The following is a 15575-nucleotide window of genomic DNA, read 5'->3' as shown; positions in this document are numbered from 1 at the left end:
AATTAGAATCAAGCCTGGCAGAGGAAGTTTTATAAATGGAAGCCTTCAAGAGGCCAGCTGAGGAGTGGGTGATTAGTTTTCAGGCATTGTGGAATTAATGAAGATTCTGGACTGGGTACTTGGAATAGCACAGGGATTATTTTCAAGGCAGTGGCTTTAACTCGTGGTTTCTAGATCAGAACATCAGCAATACCTTGGAAACCTAACAGAAATGTGCACCCCAGCCAACTGTCAATCATCAGAAGCCCTCTGGTGATTCTGATGCTCACCCAGGATCAAAAGCAACAATGACTGAAGAGAGCTCCAGGCATGCTGAATGGATAGGACTGGAAAGGCAAGGAAGAAGTGGGAGGGGCTGTGCCTGAAGCCCTTGGGAGGTCACCGAGACATAAGTAGGTTTGGCTGGTCCCACTGTGAATGAAACAAAGGGAAAATCATTTCTAGGAGGATGTAGTGGACCTTGATGACTAAGTGGTCGTGGGAGTGTGAGATATAAAATAGGAAGCCAATGACCTGTGCCTGTGTGTCCCCAAGCATGACTAGCAGCAGATACACACACAAGCCATTCTGGAGGGGAACTTACATTCAGAGATCATAACCTTATTGAACCATAATTTATAGCTTTTATCTTACCCACACCCAGCCGTCTACAGCTCTCAACTAGATAACCTTCCCTATGGGAACTAAAATGAACCAGGCACTCAATACCAATAATCACATTAACTATGGATGGAGTTACTAAATGCCAAGACTTTGTCTCTAAGCACTCGGTATTCATTATCTCCTTGCTGCTATTCATTACTCACAAGTGTCTGTAAGTTGACTTCCCACGCTCTCCACCATTCTAGGCTTAATGTTTCTAAGCACTGAGCGGAGAAGCTAAGAGTCTGGAACCTGCAGGCATACAGCTCTGGGCTTAAAACCTAGCCACGTTGTTCAGCAGGTGTGTAGGTGGAGGAAGGGCCCAGCCTTCACACTCAGTTCCCCTCAGCTCTCACAAAGGAGACTGTTATGGTAAGGCGATGTGATAATGAGTGGCAGTCTTTAGGTTCACTCTGAGAACCAAATAGGAAATTCCTGCCTGTACATAAAATCTTTAGGAAATATTAGTTGAGAATTATGGTGATGATACCAGGCGCTTACACACAACTCTATTGACTCATCTTGTTAAAAAATAGAAAGTTCGTAGCACTGGAAAGATGACTTAAGAGCACTGGCTGCTCTTCCAGAGGACCTGGGTTCACTTCCCAATACCCATGTGGCAGCTTACAACCATCTATAACTATAGTTCTAGGGGAGCTGATACTTTCTCCTGGCCTCCATGGACACTAGGTGGGCATCCAGTGTACAGATATCCATGCAGGCAAAGCACTCGTGCACAGAAAATAATAATGACAAATAAGCTCCTTGACCTGTCACTTAAGACCGTCCACACACTGGCCATGCTTTACTCTTCTCATTCAATGCTTTGTATAGGTCAGTGCTTCAGCTAAACTGGCTGTGGTCCCCCTTACGTACCAAATTTATTACCCAAACCTAGCCTTTGATTTTGGTTGCTGCTTTAGTTGGGTTTTATCACTATAACAAAACCATATAAGAAAACGAACCTTTAAAACAGTTTATTCTACTTCACAGTTTGGGAGATCCCACTACATGGTCCTTGGCATCAGCATTGTGGACCTGAACCAAGGCACCATTATCATAAAAGGAGCATGTGGCAAAGTAAAACCATTCACATTATGGCTTGGAGACACCGAGAAGAAACATTGGTCCCTCAATCCCCTTTGGGGCTATACCCCAATGGCCTAAGGTCAGGTTTCTTCTAGTCTCTACCTCAAAAGGGATCTGTCAGCTTCCAGTAGTGTCACCCCAGGGAATAGATGATGAGTACATGGACCTTTGAGGGCATTCAGAATCTAAATTACAACAGTCCATCCACAGATGCATTTTTGGATAATGACTATGGAGTTCTTAGAAAAAAGATCTTGGCGTTTAGTAAGAACTCAATCTGTAGTAAGTGTTATTATTGGTATTGAGTGTCTGGTGCATTCCTATCATGTCTAAGTCATCCAGTTTTTTTGATAATAGCTGTCTTGTCTGGAAGGTTGTCAGCAGCAAACCCTCATCTTTAATATGATTAATCCTGAATTCCTGTGGCTCAATACCCTTACAGCTCAGTGGACCATTGGCAACAGCTAAGGTCCAACCAAGCCATTTTACCCAAATCTTGAGCACCTGCAGTACTGTGCTCTGTCTGTACAGTGCTGATGGGAAAGCTCACCTTGAAGTAGGCCCCATCTGTTTTTAAAGTATGTGTTGGTGAATTGCTTTTCTCCTTGATGATACTGCTAATATTTTCTATAGGAATCACATTGATCTCTGTAATACTAATCATTTTTATTCTTTTCAGGATGAACTTGACCTCACGGACAAACACAGGGAAGCCATGTTTGCACTTCCAGCAGAGAAGAAGTGGCAGATATACTGTAGCAAGAAAAAGGTAAGATACCCAGAGAAATGCTCTCACATTTCATGAGCAGGACCCAGAAAGCTCTTTGTGATGTGGAGACCAGTTTGAACATGTCGTGCTGTGGCCTAGCGACTCTATATAGTAAAGTACTGCTCTTCAGATGTTATTTTTGCGGGCAGGCCACTGGGCTCACGCTGTTAGCCATGTGTGTAACTGAGACCTAGAATAACATAGGATGTGTGAAATAGGAGCATCTTCCATGCTCCTCCCACAGTGGATTGGGATGAGTACCATGGCTTTCTGTTTACATAATGTAGTAAACTTCACATTTTGCTGCTTCTAGAGTGTGCCCTCAATGTCCCCATAGTCCCAAGAGCTCTTCAGCCATTTCACATTCCAAAGGGAAAAATGAGCGACGGGAGTAAAGGAGCACGCTCTCCAGCGTGACTTACCACGGTACATGTGTGAGATCCACAGGGCAGCTTCCAGGAGGCAGTTCTCTCCTTCCAACAGGGTTCCAGGAGTGAAGTAGGGGTGTCTGGCGTGCATCTGGGCGAGTGTTTTACTCGCTGTTCCATCTCACTGGCCCTCATTTCAGGAGTTCTACATCACTGTTAGGAATGTGACTGTACCTTCATTCCGGGCAGCCACTTACAATTAAAAGCTAGTGCTGTGCCACCTCAGGAGATGGGGCGAATGACACTGGGGGCAGTGAAACTACCAAAAGCCTTTCTCTCTAGCATCCATGGCAAGAGAATGGAAAATGAAGTTCTCTCTCTGTTTCTCAAAGCCTGCACCAGATTCTTAAACCAGCCCAACATGCGTTCTCCCTTCGTTCCCTCTGAGATTTGAACTAAATGTGTTACATGTCCAGGTCAGAGCTACCGCCTGAGAGAAAGCGCCAGCTCTTTCTAACATGCAGCAGACACCCGAATTATGCACTCTTGACCTAGGGACCCAGCAACAAATGTCAGCAGTGCAGCATTAGATGCGGTTTGGAGCCTGTGTCTACTTGCTTTGCTGTTTCTCTGCACCTCTGCCCTGTGTCACTGGTGGGCCCCCTGCCACAGAGATTGCTCCATGTCTCAGTAATCAGTGAGTTCATGTGCAGATTGCCGTAGCTGACATTAGAGGCTGTGAGGCAGTGTCTTCTACTGACCCTGTGCAGCTCGCTCTTCTCATACTTTGTACTAGCCTAGTAACACCTTCCTTTGCTGGCACCATGAAGATTGCCACAAAATGTAAAGCATACTTAATTAAGTGTTCCACCTGTGCAGTTTAAATGGTGTGTCAGCCTTCTCTTTGGTGGCCTTTGCTGAAAGATCTGTCAAGTTCTGACACCTCAGGATCATCATGGAGCCAGCGTCAGACCAACCCAGGATATAGTCCCAAAGTCGTCGGTGTCTTTGTCAGTCACTTACCTCTTCTCTGCTCTGTCACCTTGGGCAGAGCAGAGGAAACTCTTGTATTGAAAGGTCTTCCATAGCTCAAGCAGCAAGTATCCTTCCCTAGAAAGAAATTTAATACTGAAAAGAAGATGTATTCAGTCTCGCTCTGATGGATGTATGTGGCCATCTTTGTTCCTCAGTTATTTATGTCATTAATTGATTGTTTGTATGCATGCCATGGCACTCAGGCGGTGGTGCGAGTACATATTGCAGGACTTGATTCTTTCCTTCTGCCGTGTGAGGCCCAGGGACAAACCCATGTTGCAGGCTTAGGGGCCAGTGCTTTTGCCCACAGAACCGTCTCACTGTACACAGTGGAAATGGTCTACTTGGTTAATCCTAGTGAAGATTTTTTCCCCCCTCTAAATTGGGGACATTGCAAAAATCAGGGTCTGAGGATATGTCCCAGAGGATGAGAAAGGAAATGCAAATGGGAGCAGTTTACTGGGGGAAAAGTTTTCTTCTTTCTCATATTTTATTGCATCCTTGACAGCAATTACAAGTTAATCATGGAAACTACTGCCTCTTACATTAGAAAAGGCAAACACTAAAAAAATAGTAATGACCTCAGGCTCACAGCTGCTGTTTATTTTTCAATTTCCAGGCTTATAAACTAGTTCTGCAGACCTCGTGTGTGTGTGTGTGTGTGTGTGCTTGTGTGTGTGCATATGCTTGTGTGCGTGCGCATGTGTTTGCAGTGTGTGCTTGGCCTTTTCATGGTAGCATGGATGTGGCCACTGGCTGTGGAATCCTGTTTTGTGAGACATAGGCCCTTTCTCTGGCTACATTGCACAGATTTTCACATGTGCTTCTAGCTCCTGCCAGAAGCAGTGGCATGGCTCAGTTTGGACACCACTTTCTTTAGGTACTTCCCAGTACTGGGATTATGGGTACAAGCTGGCTTAGGTTTTTATGTGGGTACTGAGGATCCACAGCTGGGACCTTGTGTTTGTGAAGCAAGCTCTCCAGCCTCTTGACTACAACTTACCACGTTGCTAAGATTATATTATGCCTGTGGTCTAAAACTGGAGATTTTGGATACTGTGATAAATCAAGAAACAAGTAATGAAATGTCTCTAATGACATAAAAGCTTCCCCAGTAAAAGTATATACTGTTTACCTCATCTCTCATGATGTCTCTTAGAATAGGCTCCATGGCGGCCATTCTCCTCCTTAAAACAGATTATTTTCCGTGGAACACAGTTTTGTTTTTTCTGTTCAGGTTTATCACTAGTAAACCAAACCACATCCATTTCTCAGGCAGAGGGCAAGCTGCACCCACGGCTCCTTCACATTTCCAATGTCAAACATTAGAACCCAGGGCAGCACAGGCATTCTTTCACACAATGAAGCCGCAGGGTAAGGGCCCACAGCAGCCAACAGAAACAGACCTCAGGAGCTATGAAAAGCGGCCTCCCTATGCAAAAGTGAACAGAAGTCATGGATGCAAACAAGGCCAGAACAGAGCCTGGGGCAGGCAGTTCTCAGCCGGCCGCCTCCTCTCCTTCCAGCAGCAGCTTGAATCCTGGCAGTGGTTCCTCTGCTTATCAACTGTGTGATTTAGGAAACTTATCTTTCCAAGTCCCTTTGAAAACTTATTTCCAAAGCCAAAATGCAAGCGGTGAAAGTATTTCTGGGGTGAAAATGATAGAAAGAAAGTAACTGGAATTCAGCCTAAGTGACAGATATTGGGAGTGTCAGATGCTGTGCCCCTGCTGAAATTCAAACACATCCCTCAGAGCTGTTGCCCTGGCCACTCCATCCTGGTTTGCGCACACAGCAACCCACTGTCAAACTCTTAAACTTCCATGGAAGGTCCAGAAAAGGTCCTGTTGGTGGAGTTGGGGGTATTTTCAAATAGGAAATGTGTGCAGTTCTTATCTTTAGAGGTAATTCCCTTTTTAGCTCCAATCACAACATAACCTTTTGTTTAAGTGTGGTTTTTCCCAGTCTCCAGTCAGAAATTTCATCTGTTAACAGTCTTTGGATTTTAGACTGAAGCTTTTAAAACAATGAACCATCTGACTATGAAAGACATCTGGCCGTGCTGTATTTACTTATTGTTCATATGAATTTTAAGTCCTGGGAACAGGAGGGAGGCGTTCTTGAGCGGTGACAGTAAGTGTCACTCATGCATCATGGTGGCTGCACGCCCAGGGCAAGGTATTTGGCTTCTATCCTTTGTGTCATTTAAACCTGTATCTAGACAGTGCTTCTGCTTCTTCCCAGAGGTTGCAAAGCCAGTGGGGCTGTAGATGGCCTTTGCTGCAGAGAGCGCAGCTGTCAAGGAGACATCAGCCTTTCACAAGTATGTCCTATCTTGGGTGCTCTCCTGCTGATCTCTAAAGCCTCGAAGCTCATGATTTGAGTGTTCATGGTGCATTTCTGTGTGTGTTGTAGATCCACTTTGGGAGGGATGAATTGTGTGTGTGTGTGTTTTTTTTTTTTTTTTTTTTTTTTTGCTGATCAAGCTTAGTTAAACCATTCCAGGATCTTCTCCATCCTGGCCATGGTTCAGCCATTGTGATCTGCATATCGCTAGTCTGGTATTGAGTACATTTGCAGGCCAAGTAAAAGAGGGAAATTGGACCGGTGCTTTTTTCCCCCCTTTTATTTGGTTTGTTTATTCGGATTGGATCAACCCCCCCAGCTCCTTGGGAGTTCTTCTCTCAGGAAGAACACATGGTGGTGAAAGTTGTACTGTGTGGGTTACAGGGGTTGCTGTTCTTTCAGCTCCTGGAGATGTAGGGCAGCCGTTGTTTGTAGTGCACAGAGGGGGTGATTTTATCAAAATAGGACACGGGAAACATGTGCTGAGGCCATGGAATTAAAGACAAAAGGAACCCTCTCCTTTCTACATAGCTGTCAAACAAGCCAGCTGAACAAGGAGGTAGGATGAGCTGCTACTGTCTTGTAGCTGGTGCCTTGCACTGACTGCAGGTTCTATGCTAGACAAGAGGATTGAAGAGGGTGACATAGTGTTTTCTTTCTTTTGTGTGTTTGCTTCAGGGTACAGTAGACTGAGCACTGGCTCTTGAGGTACCCACTGTGCTAGATGTCAGGATTTGGGAAAAGGAGCCAGGAAAATAACCCCAACCTGACATTGCACCTATCAAGGCAGCTCGACGCCTGAGCTGTTTCCTAGGCCAGTTTCTGGGCTTCTTTAGAAGTACTTGATTTGGTTTCCAGCCATTGGATTTTCAACCTGTGATGGTTAACTTTGGTTGGTGCTGTAAAGCGATAAGGGCCTAAAGAGAGTGGCCGAAGCTGTCCTGGTTAGAAATAAAATGGGACTGTCCTCCCTCACACCCCCTTCCGCTTGCTTAAAAGAGTCCATGAGGGACACAGAAGCATCTAGCCAGAAACATCTCCAGACTCTGCAGGCTTTGGGACTGTCTGTCCTGTGTTCTGTGTAGAGACTCTCCAGCTGTAAAGGAATGACAGGCTCTGGGGGCTGCTGTTAGAGTGGTGAAGCAATGTAGTGGTGAAGATCAGGTTGGTGTATAATTAGCCAGTGTCCAGTGTCTGCTCCAGAAAGACTTGGCAGGATTCTGGGGTGATTAGACAGGTATGTAGGTTGCCTAGAGTAAGTGGTTTGGGGAGAAGCAGATATCAGTAAATGCAGATGATTGGCATCTTGGTCATAAGCTCCACAGGAAAGGAAGCTGACAGGCTGTGAGGCACAGAAAAGGGAGACCCACGTCTGAGCCTCTGACTCTGGTGACTGCCCACCACCCCTTGGAACTACTGTTGGTTTCCCCAGTAAGAGGGGTGATATCACGCGTACATCCTTCAGCTAGAAATGGGCCGTCTTTCAGTGTCTGAGCTGTGTCCACATGTACTGTTCTCCTTCCCCATCCTCAACCTCCAATTTGGACTTCTCTCCCTTGCTTCTCTTGAGGCTGTTTAAACACTCATTTAAACTGTTCACCCTATCTGATTGTTTCTGATCAAACACAGGCCTATTAGGAGACCTTTAAGAGACTTCAGGACAGGTGGGAACTCGAACACAGGTGTGAGTTGGAAGTGTCTGGGTGAAGCCATGCTAGTTTGAAGGATTACCTCATTCCACTTGGTAAAGAGTTGCTGCCCCAAGTTCTCCCACTAAAGCTTACCTACCACAGGGTCCACATTCCTCAGTATGTTTTACCAACTTTCATGGTCAGTGGGAGAAAGGCGTGTAACACCTTGCTCTGCCACAGACTTTTTGTTCAAGGTTGTGACATTAAAATTCAATCCTCCATTCTGCAGAACTGTGTTCTAAGCTAACAGAACAGGCCTTCATGCTGGCTGCATATGAAGAAAGTATGTTTTGCACATTTGCAGACACTGTTATTGTTATACTCTTAATCCCATCATCAGGGCAAGCATTTTAGGTTTTGATAAATCCCCACTCTCCGAAAATCTTAAAAAAGAAAATTAATAACCCCCTGATAGCTTTCTACTCAAGTTATAAATTTGTGCATCCACAGTGCATGACTCCGTAAGCATCTGAGAGGCAGTCTTGCCTCAGGGAAGGGAATGAATATTGCCTGATCTGTCCAACACTGCACAGAAGTCTGAATGCTTCTGTTGCAAAAGAAGTCATTGAAATGTTCCACTTTCCCCATATGTCTCACAATCCAATTGAAGTTAAAATCGGTAGAAAAGACAGTGCTCTTTGGAAACAAAATCCAGGGTTCAGGAAACAAAGAGCATTCCATTCAAATACCCGTGAAGCTATATAAAATACGAAATATTACAAGTATGTCAAAATGGATCATTCACTTGGGATTGTTTCTTTGCTTTGGCTACAGAAGAAGCTGCACTGCTGATATTTGTTCTTCCTCTCTTTAGACCTTCCTGTGCCCTCAGGTCTATACCCAAGCAGATGAGGTTTCCATCTTTAGCAAGCTCTTGACAGATAGATGCCATTTTGAAGCACAGGAAGTTGCTGAGGCCTGGGCGCCCTCTGTGATGGCTAACACACTAGTGCCAAATCAACATGTGTATACACAGTGTCCCTGCTGGCCAGACATTGCTTTCTCTTCTGCCAACTAAAGCCGAGTCTTCATCTTGACCATCTCTCTACAAAAGTTTTGAAAGCCTTTTCTCCTTCTCTTTTTCCTTTTCCCCTTTCTTCCCTCCCCCTCCTTCTCCTCCTACTTTCCCTCTCCTCCCCCTCCTCCTCCTATTCCTAGAATCTTCTTGATTTTCAAGAATGGAGAGGTTGGGCTGGGATGTTGCTCAGATGTAGGAGATCCCTTCCCTGGCATGCATAAAGCCCTGGGTTTAATCCCCGGCTTCCCTTAAACCAAGGGTGGTGGTACGTACTTCTAATTCCAGCTCTGGGGGCAGAAGCAGGAGGGTTGGAAGCTCAAGGTCACCAATTGGTGCACACGTATAGTCTCAGTTGCCCAGGTGGATGCATACAGGAGTTCAGGGCTATGATGCACTATGGTGTATGCCATGTTGATTGATAGGGTGTGTTCACTAAGTTCAACATCACTAAAGTGACTTCTCAGAGTAGGAGAATGGAGGTGGGGGCTGGGGAGGTGTGCTTAGGTTGCTAAGATGGAGTAAATTGGCCCAAGTCAGGAAATTCAAGGTCATCCTCAGCTACACAGTGAATCTAAGACCAGGCTGAGATTCACGAGACCTTGTCTAAGGAAGGAAAAGGAAAGAAATTCAGGAGGTTAAGTTGTCTGTCTCTCATGTCTCAATCCTAAGCTACAACAACTCAATGCCCAGGTTTAGAGGTTGTTGATTCTACAGTCTGTCGATGCTTTGATCTCACAGTACAATAAATGCAGGAATGGGTGTCCCTCTCCTTTGTGGATTCTGTCTTTGGCTTGTGCTTTTCAATACTTCAGCAAGTAGCACTGCTTTGTTCTGGGTCCCACTTTCCCCACAGGTAGAGGGCACCAGGCTGGAAGGATGGGAGCCATGTGCTTGTTCACCCATAATCATTTGAACAGTAACAGGAATAACCAAAGAATATGCAGCCGAGGTGTAGTCACATGGAATAATGACACAGCTTTCTATGATGTTCTCCTTCTGCTCTTAGACATGGGCCAGAGAAGCAGCTGCCTAGCCTTCTGTCCACACCTATTGCCTCACGGCCCCACAGGATGAAGATTGCTCCTGGCCTCAGCTCCCACCACTGGAAGAAACTTGGAGCTTTGAGTTTGGATAGAACCCAGGAGAGGTTCTATTCTCATGCCATCGAACAGCTATATTTGTGCTCCAGATCATTAGTTCTTAAGCAGGTTCCTGGAAGAGCACTGGTACAAGACAGAGTCCACAGTGTCAGTTGCAGAGGTTGGACTCCTTGAATGCATAATCCTGTCTGTGCCGTAGAGCATGTTAGGGCTGGGCTATCAAGGAATGGTATTCTAAATGTGACTTCAGGGCATTTGGGGAACATCTCACCCACGCATATTGAAGAACATATGCATACCTCATTGTTATTCCAAATTTCTGCAGACTGCAGGTATGGAATTTCATTAGGCATTAGAACAAACTGCCACAGTAACCCGTGGAACCCAGAGTATGTTGGGTAGGAAATATGAGCAAATGGTCTTAGTGACAGCTGTCGCTCCATAGAAAGGGCATCTCATATCTGTGTCTCATATCTGAGAAGCCACAAGTCTGTCAATTCTGTCTACCACCGTGGTGAACCCCCAAGGCACGTGCAGCATAGGAGACATGCCAGACCAGTGCACACCCTCTGTTATGGCATTCCTCAGAGCTGTAGGTGAATGGCTTACCAACAAGTTCAAGTGTAGTGAGGGCGGAAAAGTGTATCTTGATTGTTGGAGAAGAATTCAGAAAAGATGAATGGTTTTGGTAAGAAATAGAACGGAAATTGATTGGCAATATACCTGAACTGACTATGGTGGGCAAAATTGGCATATGTAATCATCTCTAACCTACGTGCACTTCCAGTCGTCAGACTCTAGCCAGATTTAGATAGGTTACTCTGTGCTTTTCACTTGGCCTCTCCCTGGTTCTCTACAGACTCTTAGTGCTATGGCCCCTGCATTCCAAGACTGAGGGCTCAAAGCATGCCTGACTCACCAGCTCCAGGAAGTAAGTTCAAGAAAGGCATCAATGCAAGGAAGTGGCCCCTTAGGAAGATAAAGGAAAAGGAAAGCTCTTTCCTGTGTGTGTTTCTTTTGTTTTGACCAGTGGTCAGGAGCACCTGCTGCTGTTGAATCCCCTCTCCTCTGGAAAGTAGGAAGAGGCTTTGTGCTTCCCTGTAAATTAGAATTTACCACTTCTAATTAGGGGTTCCCCAAACTCCTTCCTTGTAGGAACCTAGGGTCCTAGCCCTGGGCCATGTGGAGAATTTGCCAAAGGACTCTGTGTGCTGCACTCCTTGCCACTCTTCTGCAAGGTGCAGAACAGCACTTGGCTTGCACAGACTTACAACTTGCCCTGCAGAGAAGGAAAGACATTCTGTTTTTGACGTGCTTCTCCATTTACCCACATGTAGATAATAATGATAAAGTGATCTCTTCCACCAGAGGCCTTCTTATATCTCTGTAGCCAAAACATACAAACAAACAAACAAACAAACAAACAAACCATCATTAATTCAGTAGTACGTCAAGGAGCTAGTGGAGGCTCAAAATTGGAAAGGCGGTTCTGGTTCTGCCAGGGGACAGTTAACACCACCTTGGCAGTGTTTGTAGCTATTCCCAGGGTGCCCCCTGAGTGAAATATGCCTTTGTGCTTATTATTACCCAGATCTTTTTCTTAATTACTGTTTCCAAAGGGTCCTCTCCTTCTAGCACATGTTAAACTTTATAGTGCAAATCACAAATGCACTGATTTCCCAAGACCCGCTCACAGAACACCAAAGCCCACTTGATAGCATCTTGAAAGCTGCTCTAGTAGCAGTAGTAAGTCTGGTACCAACCAAGATGTGGAGCCACAGAGTCCACAGGCAACTCTGCCTGGACTTATACACTGCATTGCACTTGGTGCCAAGCATGGTAATTTCCAACTGGATTACGTTACGCCTGGCTCTTTAGCACTCTGTGGTGACATACAGGCCCAAACTGATTTTAACAAGATTTACTGAAGTCATTTGTTACGTATTTATTGCACACTGCTAGTGTCATTGGAGAATCCGGACCCACATCACTTCTGAAAATAATGCCTGCACAGTGTTTCTTTTCTTTGTCATGAAAACGAGACAGGATTATGTCTCATCCCAACTTGGGTTCCGATGTTAGCCGTGCAGCTATTGAGGCTTTAGGCGTCAGCTGTATGCCATGCTCTGCGGGGCTTTGCCCAGGAAACGACCTGTGAAAGTAAATAAAGCAAATGTCTCACAGTCTGGGAAATTGACTGTAAAGTCTCTGCTCTTGGTTTTTGGTAAGGATTGGAGCTGTTTTGTTAGCTCTGCCAACATGAAATGTTTCCCCGCTGAATTCAGCCTCCCTGAGACTCCTGAGCCCTCTGCATGGAGCAGTCTGCTGGGGCTTGTTCAGGAACCCAGAGAGGCCGAGACAGATGGCACTTGAGAGCTGTTTGAGAAATATAGGCGTTTCACTTTGTGTTGTTGCTCACAGTTGCTAGACCTTTGTAGGGGGTGCTCTTGTTGCTTTATCCAGGGTGCGTTAAAAATGTTAGGAGATTAGAAATGTTGGTTGGCTATAAAGTAATACCAGTCTGACTTTCTCATGAGGTTTACCAGAACAAATAGATCAGTGTAACATGTACACTAGCAAGGGAGTGTCAAGGCTTTCTTCCCAGTGGCTTTCAGGTAGGAGTCCAGTTAGGCTTTTGAACATAGAAGAGGTCTTCATAAACAGTGGGGCTTATTGAAAACATGGGATATCAGTTCAGGCTGCCAGTTTATGTTATCAAAACCTTAAAAACCCAGAGACTGTTAAACTTAGAGACTGAATGAAGGGGAAGTAGTGCATTCATACTGATAAGAGGTCTTCAGGAAAACTCTTTTGGAGTACAGGACAGACTAGCCAGAGACTCTTGAGGGAAGATGAGACCTCTATCTGAGCTGGACCAAACTTTTCTGCTAGATACCGGAAAAGGGAAGGAATGAGATTCTAGGAGCCAGAAGGAATGTTCTCACATGCCTAGAAAACATAAGACATGGAAGACATTCCTGTGGTGTATGAAGGGTTAGGTGTATAGGAGAGCAGCGAGAGCAGAAGAGAGAAAACAGTGGCTCACACGTCTCATGGTCTCTTGTCTGTTAGTAATCATGGTAGTTGTCACCCATGGCCAATCTTACTAACTTAAGATTTTTGTTTTAGAGATGAAGCATCTTTATTCTCATAATAAACCAGTTCCATGTGTAGTTTATGATCTGTTTTGTTAAAAAATGAATAAAACATGGATTGTCAGGTTAACCTCTACTTTATAGATGGTCTTTCTTGTTTTAATAGTAAATGTTATTCCTGAGCTCTGTCAGGAGGGAAGAGCCTGCTCTGGTTCCTCTTGGAGAAACTTTGATCAGAAATCTTCCCAGAGACTATTCTGAATGGCCTATTGTTGACATAAATCTGTGAGAAGGGCCCTTTCATGGAAATTTAGACAGATTTGTGGGAGTCCTCTCTGCAGATAATGGACATGCAAGTCAGATGAACTTATAGAAACCTTGTGATTAATTTATGAGCTGAGGAAGATAAGCAGTGCTGTACAGCCAACAGAGAAGCTTTGACTTGTTAAAGAGAAAGCTTTGGGGAGAACATATAATCACTTGTTCAAACTGTTTAAACAACTGCTGGATTTTTCTTCACAGTGAAGATTAGACTTAGTCCAGGCAGATCTCAAGAAGCAAGAGTAAGGCCAGCAAATGCCTGAAGTTACAAGTACATATCTGTGAATTCAGCATATGAGAACTGGCTCACAACTCATGTGAGTGTTGTTTCCAAAAGATGTTGTGTTTCTGAGCCCACTTGTGATCAGGCCCCTGTTAGTAGCTTTAAGGGGACCCTGTGTGAGAGAAGTCCACTAGGGTCTCTGTAGGGTCAAAGACCACCCCAGATGATCCTATATGACTTTCCTAAAAGTGTAGAGACGTTTTTTAGCATTCTGAAAAGTCCTTGTCTTCACAAGTTGTCCTGGCTCTTCTAGAAGAGTGACTTATATTCCGAGGCTGAGGTGGTACAGGGTTTCCTGGTAGACGGAGAAGCCACTGTTCTGTAATCATCCTGTGCGTGGGTCAACCGGAGTTTTGGTAACAGATGTACTTTTGATGTATAATTATGGCAGTGGTCAAAAACTGTAACCAATGTTGGCAGTTGCAGCGACCACATGAGTGTTCTGAACTGCGTGCGACAGCGGAGGGATTGCTTCCTGAACTGCCTGCCTGCCCGCCCTTGGCAGGCTTCATGTAGAGTTTACATTTTGTTCATGGCGAGGACTTGAAGGTAGGTGTTGTATGGACCGAAGGAAATAACCATCCAGGGAGCCTGTCTTTGAGAACCTCTTAGTCCTCTTCTCTACAGAAGAATAAGTAGAAAGAATTAGAAATGGGTATAAGAATTTAAAGGAACCAATGATGCTACACTGTTTTTAATTGGGTTAATTTTTCCATAAAATGTGTTTTTATTTCTTGTAATCTCAGTTAATCTATAATTACATCATTTTCTCCATCACTTTCCTTCCTCCAACTTTTTTGTCCTCCTCCATTGCTCCCTCTTAAATTGATGTCCTCTTTTTCTTTTGTTACTATGGTTACAAATACATACGTACAGATGTGTATTGCACAAATATATAAATACAACCTGCTAAGTCTGTGTAGTGTTGCTTGTGTGTATATGATTTCAGGACTGACACTTGATACTGGCTAACCAGTTAGGGGTTTCATCTCTTGTGGTTTGAACAAGAATGGCCACCATAGGCTCATATATTTGAATGTCTAGTTCACAGTGGTGTACTATTTAGAAAGGATTAGGAAGTGTGGCCTTGTTGAAGGAGAAGTGTCACTGGGGGGTTGCTTTGAGGTTTGAAAAGGTCCTATCAAGTCCAGTGTTGCTCTCCTTTTGGATAAGATATAAGCTCTCAGCTCAGCACACCCGCCCGCCTGTTGCCAAGATAGCCATGGACTGACTAACCCTCTGAAACTGTAAGCAAACCTCCAACTAAACAATGCTTTCACTTATAGGTTGTATCTCTTCCCAGAAACGGAAAGGTAACTAAGAAACCCCTGGACAAAAACTAATTCTCCTTCTCTCAGCAGTCATTAGTTGAGTGAAGCTTTCTGTCTAGGGATGGGGTATGCTGAGACTTCTTTCCCTGTTGGCATATCTATTGGTATTTGCCTTGTTCAGATCTTGTTTAGGCAGTCATATTGTTGTGGTATCATGCATTCAGCCTCCCTGTCATTTCTTGGAGACACAATGTCATAGCAGACTCCCTGGTCCTCTAGCTCTTAGAGTCTTCTGATGGCCCCTTTCCAAGACGGTCCTTGAACCTTGAGTGCCAGAAGCAGCTATACCGTTTATAGAGTAGTATTGAACTTTTTTGGAGAACTGTGAGTTTGCCATGGGGGTAAACTTTATAGGCATATAGATAATGCTTCTCTAGAAAATTCTGAGGTTACTGGACAAGTTCCAAATACTTTATGAGTCAATCCTACTTCACAGCAGATATCACAGAGGTAAAGTAGCCTCAGGGAGAGGAGAAACGTGGGAAGT

General features: G+C 44.6%; 1 protein-coding gene across 1 annotated transcript in view; it reads left to right on the top strand.

Moving 5' to 3' along the window:
- Daam1 (dishevelled associated activator of morphogenesis 1) overlaps positions 1-15575 on the top strand; it is a 160597-nt gene that overhangs the window by 82087 nt on the left and 62935 nt on the right. The window contains 1 exon segment of the mRNA XM_055595383.1: positions 2411-2500. Coding sequence (XP_055451358.1) covers positions 2411-2500 — 90 coding nt within the window.

Source organism: Psammomys obesus, unplaced genomic scaffold (assembly GCF_907164565.1).
Source record: "Psammomys obesus unplaced genomic scaffold, mPsaObe1.curated_primary_1811, whole genome shotgun sequence".
NCBI lineage: Eukaryota > Metazoa > Chordata > Mammalia > Rodentia > Muridae > Psammomys > Psammomys obesus.
This window is presented reverse-complemented; position numbering and strand designations above follow the sequence as displayed.